At 40.7% G+C, this 14679-nt stretch overlaps 1 protein-coding gene across 2 annotated transcripts in view; it reads left to right on the top strand.

The window, feature by feature from the left end:
• LOC134541680 (farnesyl pyrophosphate synthase-like) overlaps positions 1 to 13187 on the top strand; it is a 128866-nt gene extending 115679 nt beyond the window's left edge. For both annotated transcript variants that reach the window (XM_063385298.1, XM_063385297.1), the window contains exons 6-8: positions 2429 to 2506; positions 4813 to 4953; positions 12379 to 13187. In XM_063385298.1, the coding sequence (XP_063241368.1) occupies positions 2429 to 2506; positions 4813 to 4953; positions 12379 to 12597 (438 nt within the window). In that variant the 3' untranslated portion in view covers positions 12598 to 13187. The remainder of the gene's footprint in view (positions 1 to 2428; positions 2507 to 4812; positions 4954 to 12378) is intronic.
• Positions 13188 to 14679: the final 1492 nt, after the last annotated feature.

Consider the following 14679-nt stretch of genomic DNA (forward strand, 5'->3'; position numbering starts at 1 on the left):
TGTTCCCCTCTGATCCATTGTCTTTGATAACGTTATCTGTCGTGGTTGATGTGACAGGTTGTGCAACTCTGTTGTCAGAGGTTACTGTACCAAATAACGGTTTGGGTCAACTCGTGACGTGAACGCAACGTATACGGAAAATAAGTTACCTAACGATCAACAGTTTAACAATAACGAATCATTACTTGCGCCACTTTTAAATTACTTGAATCGGCATTCCAATATTATATTTGAACGTTTGGAGACAAACATTATAAATACGTATCCATTAAAAAAATATGTGAGAGAGTCTTTCAGTACTCGCCAGTCATGTGTAAACATCTCAACTCTGTAGCAAGCACATTCACGTGTTCTCATGTTGCAAATAAAATATAATGCGAAACCCAGGCACCAAATTTAACGTAGAATTCTTAAAAATAACGCCAAACGTGATAAATATAACATTAAAACTGTTTACCATTTTTAAAATCTATCTACAATTCTGTTTAACAAGATGGTACCATTGATTTCTCATGGCTAGCCGAACAGCAGGATCACCGAACGCGTTGCATGTAAATGTTTCAAAGCTGAACATGTGACATTTCTCCCCAGACCGGGATTATCATTGCCTGCGTTTTTGAGGTTATACTTCTTTAAGCACGTTGAGAGTGAAATTTTAGTGTGCACCAGAAATGCATATAAATAAGAGCATATATTACATAACGGAAATTTAAAATGAATGCATGCATACATAAACTGCTGTAGCCGCGATCCAAATTCGTCAAGATGGCGGACCCATGTTTGGCTACATGCACCCTTGCATGTTTTGAGATTCTCGGGGGATGTACATTTTAAAGCACACATTATAACACTAATTATACAGTTGTAAATTTGTTTTTGCTTAAACTATTAAAATCAGTCTGTAAATACTTCCTACAAACAAACATAAACCTTACTGAACTGATTCAATATAATTATTAAATTATAATGTTATTGAAAATGAAAAATCAATTCCCATTCGTGAGACTTGAACCCCGCTCTTTCAAGTTTATAGGTACGCGTTCTACCATTAAACTATCAGGACAATTTTGAGTTTAGGGAGTAGACTAAGTATTAAAACTATGTAATGCAATTTTCTTAACGCATTTTAAAACTTGGAATTACTTTTTACTAGACTATTTTACTTTACCAAATTTATTCCAGGGTAGTTTCACTATAATGAAGTTTCATTTGGTACACCAATACATTTGGTATGTACCCTAAATTTAATAAATTGACTAAATACGATTTTATGTTGCTACACGTGAGTCCGCCATATTTGCCCTACATTTCCGTCCATCACTTCTGTTCCACTTTCACGAAATTACTCCAACTAAATGCTTTATACCATGAGCTAAGATGTTTACACATCAAAAAGACAGTGCTGGTAAGTGCTATGCGAGTTGGATAAAAGATGCTTATAACTTTACAATCTATCCACAATACGCATAGTGCTTTTAATATGTGTTATTTCAGCCAACCTGAAAAGAAAGGATTTTCTTAATGAACGACCATGTGTGCTCATTCTCATGATAAATGAATGTATCTTAGGTGCATAGCGTGCATTGGAGAACGTGTAAGTGCTTTGCGAATGTTCATAATGCCGTGGTTATTACAGCTGAACGCTAAATAAGAGTTGTTGAAGGTAGGACTCATTATGTGGACGATGGACTTTTAAGCACAGCACACACGAGTGATCTCAACATGGATAATTAATGGGATGTTGAAGTAAATAAAGTCCACGCTATATTCTTTATCTTGTCCGCCGTGGTTTCAATGAAGCTTCGTTTCGTTTTCATTTTAAATGTGTTGATTGTTGCATTGCTGCTGGGTAACTGAAATCAAATTGGTATTTAGACGACAAAATGGTTCGCGAATACTGATCTAGGGTCTGTAAGGTAAGAAATGTTCGTAAATTCTCGGGAAATCTTTCTGAAATATGCCCGGAATTAGGGAAATCTTGTATGTAAGCCCTATTCCGTATTCTTAAAATATGGAATTTTGCGACTTTATTGTATCTCTTCGAGACTAGGACGAACGTTGTCGAAAATACATGAAGCATTCTTAGTCTGTTGAGACCGGAAATATTAGTTTTTATTTTAACTGAGATATCGCAGATTGTACTTCTGTCTCTTAAGGTCAAAACTGTACCACACCATCAATTCCTCAGATAACAGAGAACATTTTATTCGAATTTACTTTTAACCTTATGTAAGTCGTAACGAAACTGTTGATGATAGAAACAAGTAATTCTTGTTCTTTCGCCCTTAAAACTTTCTTAGAATTGTAGGAAAGTAAATGGAATTTCATGCAGGTGTCAAAGAAATAATTTTAATGATATACCTCCGCTGTGAACAGTAGTATGTATTGAAAAGCTTAAACAATTCACTTCTGTATATTTTATTTGCAGGCAGGCATTTACGATATGGAACTTCATAGGCAAGCGAAGACAATTCTCATGGAGATGGGCCAGTTTTACCAAGCTATGGTGAGTTTACCATAAACGATCGTATAAATATTATTGTATGAGTACATGTGTGTTGTGAGGAAGATAGAGCTGCCGTATTTCTCTCCCCTATCTTTCATCATCCTTCACCAGAAGATGAATGATGAGTCTTTCTCGTTTAGCATTAGAACAAATATGTGGGGTATTATAATATTTGTTTAATATATTATTATATTAGTTATACTTATATTCAAGTGTAATATTTTTTGACAAAGAACTCCTTAGCGTTTGGTAAATACACCAACAAATCATGATTTTTTTTAATTCTCATAATCGACCATGTTTATTCATGCTCATTATTTGTAACTGTCCTCTACAAAGTTAGTTCTTACAAGTAAATAATTGTTTAAGAATAAACTGGTTCAATTTTCCAGAATTTTGAATACATTTAGATTCACTAGTTTTAGAAACCTACATGTCTGACAAAGTATAAGATCGGCAGTCTCCTTTAAATGTTTATAATTTATATAACTATGTAAATGTATTTCCAGCACCAGGAGTAGGATTGTGGTGGCAGTGGTGTCGACCACCATATTGGATTCTGACGTCATGGCAGCCATTTTGGTGTCAGATTACCTAAAAATGACAGAAAATTACTAGAAATTGACTTATTTTGAGGGGAAAATTTCCGTGTATTCCCTCAAAAATTAAAAATTTTGGAAATCTAAAAACCTCAAAAGACATTTGCCTTAGAAAAAATAAAATTCCCCATTGAGTCTTAAATTCCCCATTTGCAAGCCTCTAATAAGCCTCTGATGGGAAGCTTTGACCTTGACTGTAAATATGAAATAATTTAATTTTAAACCAAAAAATGTTTTATTTAATTATATAATATAAAATTAAATTAATAATATTTTAATCAAATCATCATTTAGTCTTCAGTTCTAACCCGGCGAGGTCAGTCGATTAAAAATAGCTGCGAATCCTTCCTCAATGAAAGCCACCGACAGACTGACCCCCCCCCCCCCTTCCGCCATTAGTGCCAAAGCAATTATTACACCAGCCCGTATGACGACATGGTGGTCATCTTGTATTCGTCAGCTAGAGGCGGCCATATTGTTTTCATCTGTTAGATTGCACTACCGCCATATTAGTTTGGTTTTTACTCGCTAAGAGTGCAATATTAATTTATTACTGAGACTTCCGCCATCTTAAAATCTGGCCATCATCTTGAAAATCTGTAATTTTTAAACTATAATTTGGAAAAAATTCTAATTATCATTTAAAAAAATCACTCATTAATAAATGATTGATTCGATTCTTTTGGTTCGATCCCTGACTGAAGCAAAAAAAAATGATAATTAAATTCAAAATACTATAAAAATTACAGGTTCGAGAAATAGAACAAAATTACAAATAAAAATGTACTACATAATTTCTACTCTACTACAGGAACAATTATGAAAGCTAGCAATCTTAAAAACATTTAGTTCTGCATTGGCACTAACTGACTGATTCTCACCTCCAGTCGGTTTATTGAACACAGAGACAAGCCAGATCCTACCAGTGGCTTAATGAAGGCGTGTAAAGGGGGAATTTAAACTTCATTGGGGAATTTTTTTTGTAGGCAAATGTTATTTTAGGTTTTTCGAATTCCAAATGTTATTTTTGAGGCAAATAACGGGAAAATTTCTCTTAAAACGAGAACTTTTCCTTTGAAATATGGAAATTTCTAGTAATTTTGTGTATTTTTGAGGCAATTAGATGCCAAAATGGCAGCTATGATGACAGAATCGCCACCACACTTCTACTGACGCCAAAATGGCCGCCGTGATGACAAAATCTAATATGGTTGTAGACACCACCACCTCCACACTCCTACTCTTGGCGCAGGAATTACTACATACTACTATTTATATTCCTAATTCAGACTTATTTTATTATCAGTAGGTATATAGCCATCGAAGTTTTTTTTAATTAATGTTCTCAAGTGACGAACATTCTGCTAAATATTTTTCTCGGAGGAAATAAAGACTGCTATTGCAATGACACATTGCCCCTGGAATGCCTAAACAGTAAGTGTACGTACTTACTTGTGTGTACGTCTCGAGCTGTACACAAATAGAAAATTCGTGGGCTCAATGATTGCTAGGATGGACTTCGCAGCCACACCCACACGATGACCAGTTTCGCGTGTTGCTTGACTTCCGACGGCTATACACATCCCGGCGAGGTGACTGCCGTTGTTACGTTCTCCGGGTGAGCTGTGGGCCAGTCGCAAAGTGACGTGGCATGCAGTGCAGTGATGCGAGCCTAGCAGGGAGTGGAGAGCGGGGTGTGTGTCGCAGGCGGACTACATGAACTGCTACGAGGCGGGCGACGAGGGGTTCGGCGCGCGCTCTGGCTCCGACATCTCTGACGGCAAGTGCACGTGGTTGTCCGTGCTGGCGCTGCAGAGGGCCAGCCCCGCGCAGCTGGGCCTGCTGCAGGTGAGGCTTCGCCCCTTGTATCATCCACCCCTCCCCTGCAACCCTGCGTCTGTCAGGCGGGGCTTCAACCACGCAGGTGGGGTAGCGTGCATCGTGTGCCAGCTTGACCCTATCTTAACTCTGGACAATAACTATTTAGGTGTACCCGGGTAAAACCTGCATGGACACGAGGGAAAACCCTGGGTGCAGTCATGCGAGGGGCAGTACGGCACGCAGTAAGAGTACGGGACAAAGAGGATGGTCCAGGAGAAGAGCTGGAGGCGGGCGACTGAGCTGACGTCACCCACCCGGCTGTCAGTCAGCTCCTGAAACTACAAATAGAGTAGAGAAACATGTTATACTGAAATTTAAATTAACTTAATTTAGATTTCCTAAGATTGTAACGCATATAAATAATAAATGAAATCACGAGACGGTGAATTAGAATAGTTATAAATAATGGCCTGTAAAATGGTTGTTAAAGTTTTAAAATTATATATATATATATCCTTACTTCCTTACTTAATATAATATTATAAATGCGAAAGTAACTCTGTCTGTCTGTCTGTCTGTCTGTCTATCTGTCTGTCTGTCTGTCTGTCTGTTTGTTACCTTTCCCCGGCTGAACGGATCGTAATGAAATTTGGCAAGAAGATAGATTATATCCTGGGGATGGACATAGGCTATCTTTTGTCTAAAAAAAAAAAATCAATTTTAAACGGGTTAAAAAAATATATCATAATTTTATGTAACGTGTGTCATAGATATACAAACTGTTAGTGTCATTCCTCTATGTATGCCGAGCAATAGCTTTCATGCCATTACGTTACGTTTTGCTATTGTAAGGAACTAAGTAGAGTAAGAAAAAAATAAATATCTTGACAGTTTGTAGTGTTGCCATATTTGTTTCAGTTTTCAATACCGTTTTTGTATATTACAATTTAAATTATTTTTTTTTTTACAGTATGTACCTACTTATAACTTATTTGCAAGGACTTTGGTTTAGTGTTTATAATTTATCTGCTGAGCGTCAAGAGTCTTAGGGCTACTGAGACCGAAGACCAGAAATATTTATCAATTATGTAATATATTGTTGAAAAATTTGAATTTTACTATTTCAGGTAGGTCGATTATTTTATTAATTAGAATTTTTACGTGTAATTGCCATCTTCCTTTATTTCATATTAAACATTATGTTTGGTTGAGTGTGAGATTTATGTATGTTTTAATTTTATTTATTTTCTTATATATATATATATATATATATATATATATATATATATATATTCTTACCTACCTACTTATTAAATTTCAGGTGGAAGTTAACATTGTCATTCCAGTTGAATAAATTTTTTTGACAAATTTGTTGTTATTTATACTTTTTGTTTCATTTTGGACTATGTTTTTTTTTTACTTAATTCAAAGATTTGTGGTGTGTACAGGGGGTGATATCTCTATTAATTTCTATACTCCTTTGGATAAGCGGAATATGGCCACCACAGTTTTACATATCAACAAATCCTACAAATGTTTTAAACATTATGACAAATAAAAAATAGTTTCACAAAAATACTTAGTTTTTTTTGGTGTGTATAGTTTGAAGTTTAATATTATGTATGTACGTAAATTCTTAAACATAGTTATTTATTAATTTATTTAGAAAATTATTCATAGGTAGGTAATAAGTTTTCCTTTATATCTCTTTCGATTTGGAGTGTTTCCGAGCCATTCGGGGTCCTCAACATCACCCCCCCCCCCCCCCCCAGGTGGTTAAAGCCACAAAATTTCGAAAGTTTAAAATTTTAAAAAATCTTTCTCTTTCGATTTTAAGCGTTTTCGAGCCATTCAGGGTCATAGAACCCCCCCCCCTCCCCTTTTGGGAAAAAGCCCCAAAATTTCGATAATTTTAGGAATTTCAAATATCTATTCTTTCGAGATGGAGTGTTCCAAAACATTCGAGGTCCTGAACCACCACCTTTTCTCAAAAGTGAAAGCCACAAAATTTCGAAAAATTGGAGAAAATTGTATTAAAATTAAGTTATTACGAACTAAAGTGTCCGGGACATGGTGGAACTTTTACTCAAAGTCGACTTACCACCCAATTTTGAGGGAGGGGGGATTGCAAAACCCCAAAATTACGAAACATTTCAAAAAATTCCTAAATTTAAGTATACTTTTTTACTATTTGGAGTGTTTCCGAGCCATTCGGGGTCCTCAAACTACCCTCCCCCCACAAGGAGTCAAAGACCCAATAATAAAAAAAAATACCCAAAATTTCGAAAACCTATTATCTTTCGATTTGGAGTGTTTACGAGCCATTCGGGGTCCTCAACATAACCCCCTCCCCCCTTCTCAGGGGTCATGCCCCAAAATTTAGAAAATTTCAAAAATCATTCTCTTTCGATTTTTAGTGTTTCCCTGCCATTCAGGGTCCTCAAAATCACCCCTCCCCCTCTGGAGACAAAGCCCCAAAATCTCGTAAATTCCAGGAATTTCAAATATCATTTCTTTCGTGATGGAGTGTTCCAAACCATTCGAGGTCCTGAACATCCACTTTCCGCAAAAGTGAAAGCCCCATATGTATGACGTCGATAAACTCTTACACCGTTTGACCGATCGCCATGAAAGTTGGCACATCGAAGTGTTTTTATCATGGAGAAGGTTTTTATGCTATCCATTTTTTTTTGTAACTCACCGCTAGATGGCGCTGTAGCGCATCAACTTCTAAACCTTTCAACCGATCGCCATGGGTAAACAGAAAATCATAGGTCACAGATATAAAAACAGTAATTATGTGTAATTTCTTAATGTCCAACACACTGGACATATCGCTATCCATTTTGCTGTAACTCGCGGACAATATATCATCCGGTGTTCAGCCCGGGCAAAGCCGGGTACTGCAGCTAGTATATATATATATTCATTCAATTTACCTGCGAGGGACATGTTTTCTTGCGTATGTGTGATCGTATTTGAAATGAAAGTTGGGGTTTGGTTACGTCAGCTACATCACAAATACTATTAAATTGTGACAATGTGTTAACTCTCACACACACACACACACACATACACACATACACACATACACACACACATACACACATACACATACACACACATACACACACATATACACACATACCAGCACCGCCATTAGGGAACGGATAGTCGCTGAGCGCTGTCGTTCCTCTCCCACCCCCAAAGAACAAAGAGGGAGATACAGAAGTGCGACTCTTACAGTGTAAATTGAAACCTTGTTTCGCGCGACGTGTGACGCTATCTGTTGGGTGGGCCCATAACTAATAGCAAAAAAAAATGTCAGTTTTGTAATGATGTTCACTAACTACTGACGTCCCGCGCCAGCCAGCTAATGCAGTCTCTCAAGGGTTGGGCAGGGGGACAGGGACCGTGAGAAATGACTGTGAACTCAGTTAGTGATATGTTTGTTTCACTGCGCCCAGCAACTCTTTACACGGTGCTATCCACGGGCCTGGCCTTTCGTGTGCGAGTGCTGTAGCATGTTCCAACGCACCGTCTACTAGCGGTACGAGCCTCGCCCTGAAAGTGACGTAAGCGACGGTTGATTGGAGTAGTCGTGCCTGGTGGACAGCAAGAACGGGGCTCAGAGGATGTGGCCCTTGATAAAAGCACGTGGACGTTATACACAACAGTGGGGACACAGTTCACACGAGAAACTCGTTGCATGTGGACACGCAGGGCCGAGTGCTTGTGTGAAGGGCGCACCGCAGTAACACTACTCGCCCCGAGCTGCAAGCTAATTAAGAAATGATAGTTCACAGTTCAGCCCAGAGCTGGGACAGAGCAGACGTGGTCCCTCAACTGCGGGCGCGCGGGGTTACAGAGATAAGCTTATAATTACGTTGAGCGACTGACTGGGTGGGAGGCCGGGCGCGGAGCGCGGGTGACGCACTGCTACTGCAGTAGCGATGCAAGGAGACGAGGAGCCGGGGCCAGTCCGGGCCGTACGCCGAGAGAGCGGCGACTGAGCGGTGCGGCGCCGCGCGGGGCCAGGCCAATTCCGTGCACGAAGCTCACAATGGATTATAAGTTGATTTATAAAACATAATAACACATCCCCGCTGAGGAACACGATATCGGGAGCGATATCGGCCGCGAGGCTGTTCTCTCCGCTGCACTTAACGTTCGTAGCACTGCAACCGCATGTGAGTAGCCTGGGAGGGGGGGGGGGGGGGGGGGGGGTAATGGTCAACAACGGCCTAAGCGACCGGAGGGAGCAGTGGAGGCGACGTCACTACTTGACGACTAATTGCTAAGTGCAAAATAAAAACACTTTAACACTGTTCTGTGATTTAAAAAAAAAAAAAAAAGCATCATCTATATAAATGAGCAGGAGATGCAATATGTTTGGTACGCCACAACACAAAATACGTGGCTATCAGAATAAAGTGAATTATATTTCACTGGTTCGTTTGCCTAAATATAGCTAATGCATTACTTCTAACAATCAATGTAGCTATGTTAGTATTATATTATAAAAACTTCTATCTAGCGGGTAGGCCCAACACCCAAAACTACTAAGTTTCGGCAATTAGAGTTTCTCCCCGATGCCCGCCCCTCGAATACCCGCCGAAATTTCCCTAAGTAACTGACTTGCCTGCGGCGACAGTAACCCGATGAAGCAATGCATTAACAGTGTGTTACAAGAGACCACCATATACACTTTTGATAAACCCGAAGTGTATGCCCCAAGTCTTAAGCTAGGACCATTCAGCAGGGACGTAAGTAGACTAGTTTCCACCCATGACAAGAAACTCGTCTTGGCACCTCCCCCACCCTTTTTTTTTTTAAACCAACCAAACAAAAACCTTTCCCAACAAAACCTCATATCGCCACCAACAAATATTTTTGATTCAGCTTAGGTGGTAAATAAATAGATTTATTTGCAGTCATTTCATTTTGAATACATCTCAAGTTGTATAGTATATGTGGAAAAAAAAAATTTTTTTATGACAATATACAAATATGTATCTTTCAATACAAATAATTCAGTTAATTCCCCATCAAACAATTTTTTTTTTGTTATAACATTCGATATTCAAGTAAATATATGCCAGTTTAGCGCCTCCCCAAATGAGCCGCCCGGGGGGGGGGGTGAACAAGCCCCGTCTCCCCCACCCCCCTTTTCTAGTTGCGTCCCTGCTTGCCAGCCACTCCACTGACGAGAGTTGGCTACCTTGCGATGAAGCTTTGATATTTCTTTATCATCAAACAACTTTTAGATTCGTTGTACACTTGGCTGCATGAGAAGCGAATCTCCAGGAGCAAAATTGGTTGTGAATGTAAACCTAATGTTTTTTGATGTAATGAGCATTCCAAAATGGTGTGTAGTTTAATAAATGTCATAGCAAGGCATAAATTGCCTAAATATTGGGGGAGGGGGGGGGTGAAAATCGCAACATTGATAAGTAGCTATTAGTGGTTTAATTTAGTACAGTTATTTAACACCATAAGCTACAAAACATAGCCCATAAAAATATAAAACTGCTTGGGTAACATTATTTACAACACCAAAAACACGCTTTACACGAATGAATTCAAGATTATTATCTTCATGCAACACAAAGTAGACAATTGTTTATTGTTTTTTAAACCAACTTCCATTTTGTGTTTGTCTCATTTATATACGTAAATTTAGGATGATAATACTGGACGAAGTAAAGTTTTATTTCACACAGATAAATGTAGAGGCGTCACTGACCCCGATGCTCTCATAGACCTCATCCTTGTCCCTACTGCTCCGCATACCCCATACTGCTCCAACTGCCCCGCATACCCCATACTCATCCAACTGCCCCGCATACCCCATTCGGCTCAAACTACCCCATACTGCTCCAACTGCCCCATACTACTCCAACTGCCCCATACTGCACCAATTACCCCATACTGCTCCAACTACCCCATACTGCTCCAACTTCCCCATACTGCACCAATTACCCCATACTGCTCCAACTGCCCCCATACTGCTCCAACTACCCCATACTGCTCCAACTGCCCCCATACTGCTCCAACTACCCCCATACTGCTCCAACTGCCCCCATACTGCTCCAACTACCCCCATACTGCTCCAACTACCCCCATACTGCTCCAACTACCCCCATACTGCTCCAACTACCCCCATACTGCTCCAACTACCCCCATAATGCTCCAACTACCCCCATAATGCTCCAACTACCCCCATAATGCTCCAACTACCCCCATACTGCTCCAACTACCCCCATACTGCTCCACCTACCCCCATACTGCTCCAACTACCCCCATACTGCTCCAACTACCCCCATACTGCTCCAACTACCCCCATACTGCTCCAACTACCCCCATACTGCTCCAACTACCCCCATACTGCTCCAACTACCCCCATACTGCTCCAACTACCCCCATACTGCTCCAACTACCCCCATACTGCTCCAACTACCCCCATACTGCTCCAACTACCCCCATACTGCTCCAACTACCCCCATACTGCTCCAACTACCCCCATACTGCTCCAACTACCCCCATACTGCTCCAACTACCCCCATACTGCTCCAACTACCCCCATACTGCTCCAACTACCCCCATACTGCTCCAACTACCCCCATACTGCTCCAACTACCCCCATACTGCTCCAACTACCCCCATACTGCTCCAACTACCCCCATACTGCTCCAACTACCCCCATACTGCTCCAACTACCCCCATACTGCTCCAACTACCCCCATACTGCTCCAACTACCCCCATACTGCTCCAACTACCCCCATACTGCTCCAACTACCCCCATACTGCTCCAACTACCCCCATACTGCTCCAACTACCCCCATACTGCTCCAACTACCCCCATACTGCTCCAACTACCCCCATACTGCTCCAACTACCCCCATACTGCTCCAACTACCCCCATACTGCTCCAACTACCCCCATACTGCTCCAACTACCCCCATACTGCTCCAACTACCCCCATACTGCTCCAACTACCCCCATACTGCTCCAACTACCCCCATACTGCTCCAACTACCCCCATACTGCTCCAACTACCCCCATATTGAACCAATTGCCCCATGCTCCGCATTCCCCATCCTGCTACGCATTTCCCATGCTGCTCAAACTGTTCAAACACTGCTACAAATGGCCCAATACTGCTCCGCATGGCCCCATACTGCTCCGCACGGCATCATACTGCTCCCACTGTCACTACTGACTCTGACTTTCCCACTGTTGTGTCCTGCCATATTGCCACCACTGCCACACCACTCCCACTGTTATTATTGCTTCCAATATACCTGCTGCCCCATTGTAATCATATGTGCAAACATGATAATGCATGCAATAAAGTGCATTTTTATGTCAAAGCAATAAATGGAAGGACCTGTAACTGACACCACACTTGATGGTGCAAGCGCCATGCAGCGGAGTGCCCTGTGTTGCAGGAGTGCTACGGCCAGAAGGAGCCCCAGAAGGTGGACCAGGTGCGGGATCTCTACGACGAGCTGGGGCTGCCCGTCACGTACCGCCAGTACGAGGAGCACACCTACGACCTGCTCTGCACGCAGATCCAGCAGGTGTCCAAGGGCCTGCCGCACAAGCTGTTCTTCAAGATGCTGGACAACGTCTACGTGAAGAATGTACCGCCGCAGGACTTGCAGTGAGGTCCCCGTGTATGGAACATGACAGTCCCGGACTAGTTAGTCCCAGTCCGCCGTGTGTGATGCTGCCGCCACAGTGAACTGGATTGAACTCTGTGCGTTCTCACCAGGCCGAAGTGTGGAGTTGTATCAATAGCAGTTCTGTCCACTGTCTGTTTCGATTGGGTACATTCCAACTGTTATCATTTATGACTGAAATTAAAAACATGGAATAACAATTATTAATTAAATGTTTGGAAATTAAGTATTTTTAAATATCTACTATTATACGTTTTAAATATGTTTTTTTTAAATTAAAAATTGATTTTAATTGTTACATTACATCTGTACTACATTCACGTTTGCTGTATTTCGTATGAATGATCTTAATGCTAGATGGCATGTTCTTACTTGCCTACATATCATTTTTCATGCATGTGGCATTTTTGTGTTCATGTGGTTTTGGTTCATATATAATTATCTTATTTCCATTCGAGGTTAGACTGATAATAATTATAGTGTTAATATGTGAGTGTAAGATGAGTGTAAGCATAAAATTATGAATTACTCAAGGTTTTATATAACATGATTTTAAATAAAATTGGTATGTATAATTATTTGTTATCGTCTGTAGATAAAAATGTATTGTCCCTTACAAATTCCTTTTACTGTTCATGTTTTATTAATAATAACTGAAGTATGCAGCATTGCCCGGGTTTAATGCATAGTGATTAGGCTTCATTTAGGAGAGTGGAGCTAATTGTTCTTAATCAGATGTAGACAATTTTTCTCTTATTTTGAATGTGAAATGTGCAAAATTTAATCTATAGTACTAAAATTCTCCTTAAAGTGGTGGGAATTGGTGATGGAATTGTTATTTTCTAAATCTCGTGTAGAGAGAGATTTTCTTCCTCTTTGAAATTTACTAAGCTCTAAATAAATTTGTAGATTTTATAAAAAATCAAAACTAATTCTTTTTTATGATGTAAATATATAGATGAGTAGTTACCCCAGAAGTCATACTGAAAAATTATGTTAATGCTTTATGTGAACTACATACAGTAACCTATTCATCAAGTAAATTTTTTTAAGTGATATTCTGGCAATATATATTTGGGCTTAATATAGGTGTAATAGAGTTAAAGAATAAGATTGTTTTTGGTACTGCTACATTGAATTTACTACTTACACTTTCAGTTACATAGTTACGAGATGTATAACATTCAAGAAACCCAAGAAAATACTGTTACAGATGGGAAAACACTGGTCAGAAATGATAGCCCAGCTAATTAATTAAATGTTGAATTTATTAACTAATGATTACACTATTAATTAAATTCTAATAATCTAAATGCCTGCCCATAGATTGATCACACCTCTGTAGGTCCAATTACCACTATTCCCACGGAAGCTCGGATCGAGAGCAGTGGCGTAGCAGGCGGGTGGCAGGGATGGCCCCCGCCAGGGGCGCCGGAGCAGGGGGGGGGGGGGGGCGCTGCCGCGACGGTTTCGCGGTTACTGAACGCTCCCCCCTCTGTTTTAATCCAAGAGGGGCGCCATTTTCAAGTCTGGCCAGGGGCGCCAGTCACCTTAGCTACGCCACTGATCGAGAGTTGTCCTCTCTACTGCTCGTCTCTTACCCAGAATCTCTGTCTCGACACATTACCTCGCACCATTCACTCATTCGCCATATACAACATCGTCCTGAATGCTTTAGTCACAGATGCACCAAAGCTTCTCGCTCGTCGTCCAATACCTCTCACAAGGGGTTCACTCACCTTTATGTCACTGCCCTCGTTGGTGAATCTACACGTTTATATATTCCTGCGAAGTCCTGTCTTGGAAATGTCTCGTAGCCCTCCAAAGTGTCGCACCATCAGAATCCCAGACTTAAACACTCAAAGCTCTGAGAACAATGGCATTCTAGTTACGCCACTTCACGCAGACAGGGCTCTGGGAACACGCCGAACCCTCGAGGGATGCTGATGATCTCCTGGCTCGATGGGAAAGTGTTGAAGGGAAGGGGGTTGCGAGGTGCCACTGCTCATCGAATTACCATGCAGTGGTAACAGAGGGACGGACGCCACCTGCATCGTGCCCTTCCCT

The sequence above is a fragment of the Bacillus rossius genome, assembly GCF_032445375.1.
Source record: "Bacillus rossius redtenbacheri isolate Brsri chromosome 4 unlocalized genomic scaffold, Brsri_v3 Brsri_v3_scf4_1, whole genome shotgun sequence".
Taxonomy (NCBI): Eukaryota; Metazoa; Arthropoda; class Insecta; order Phasmatodea; family Bacillidae; genus Bacillus; species Bacillus rossius.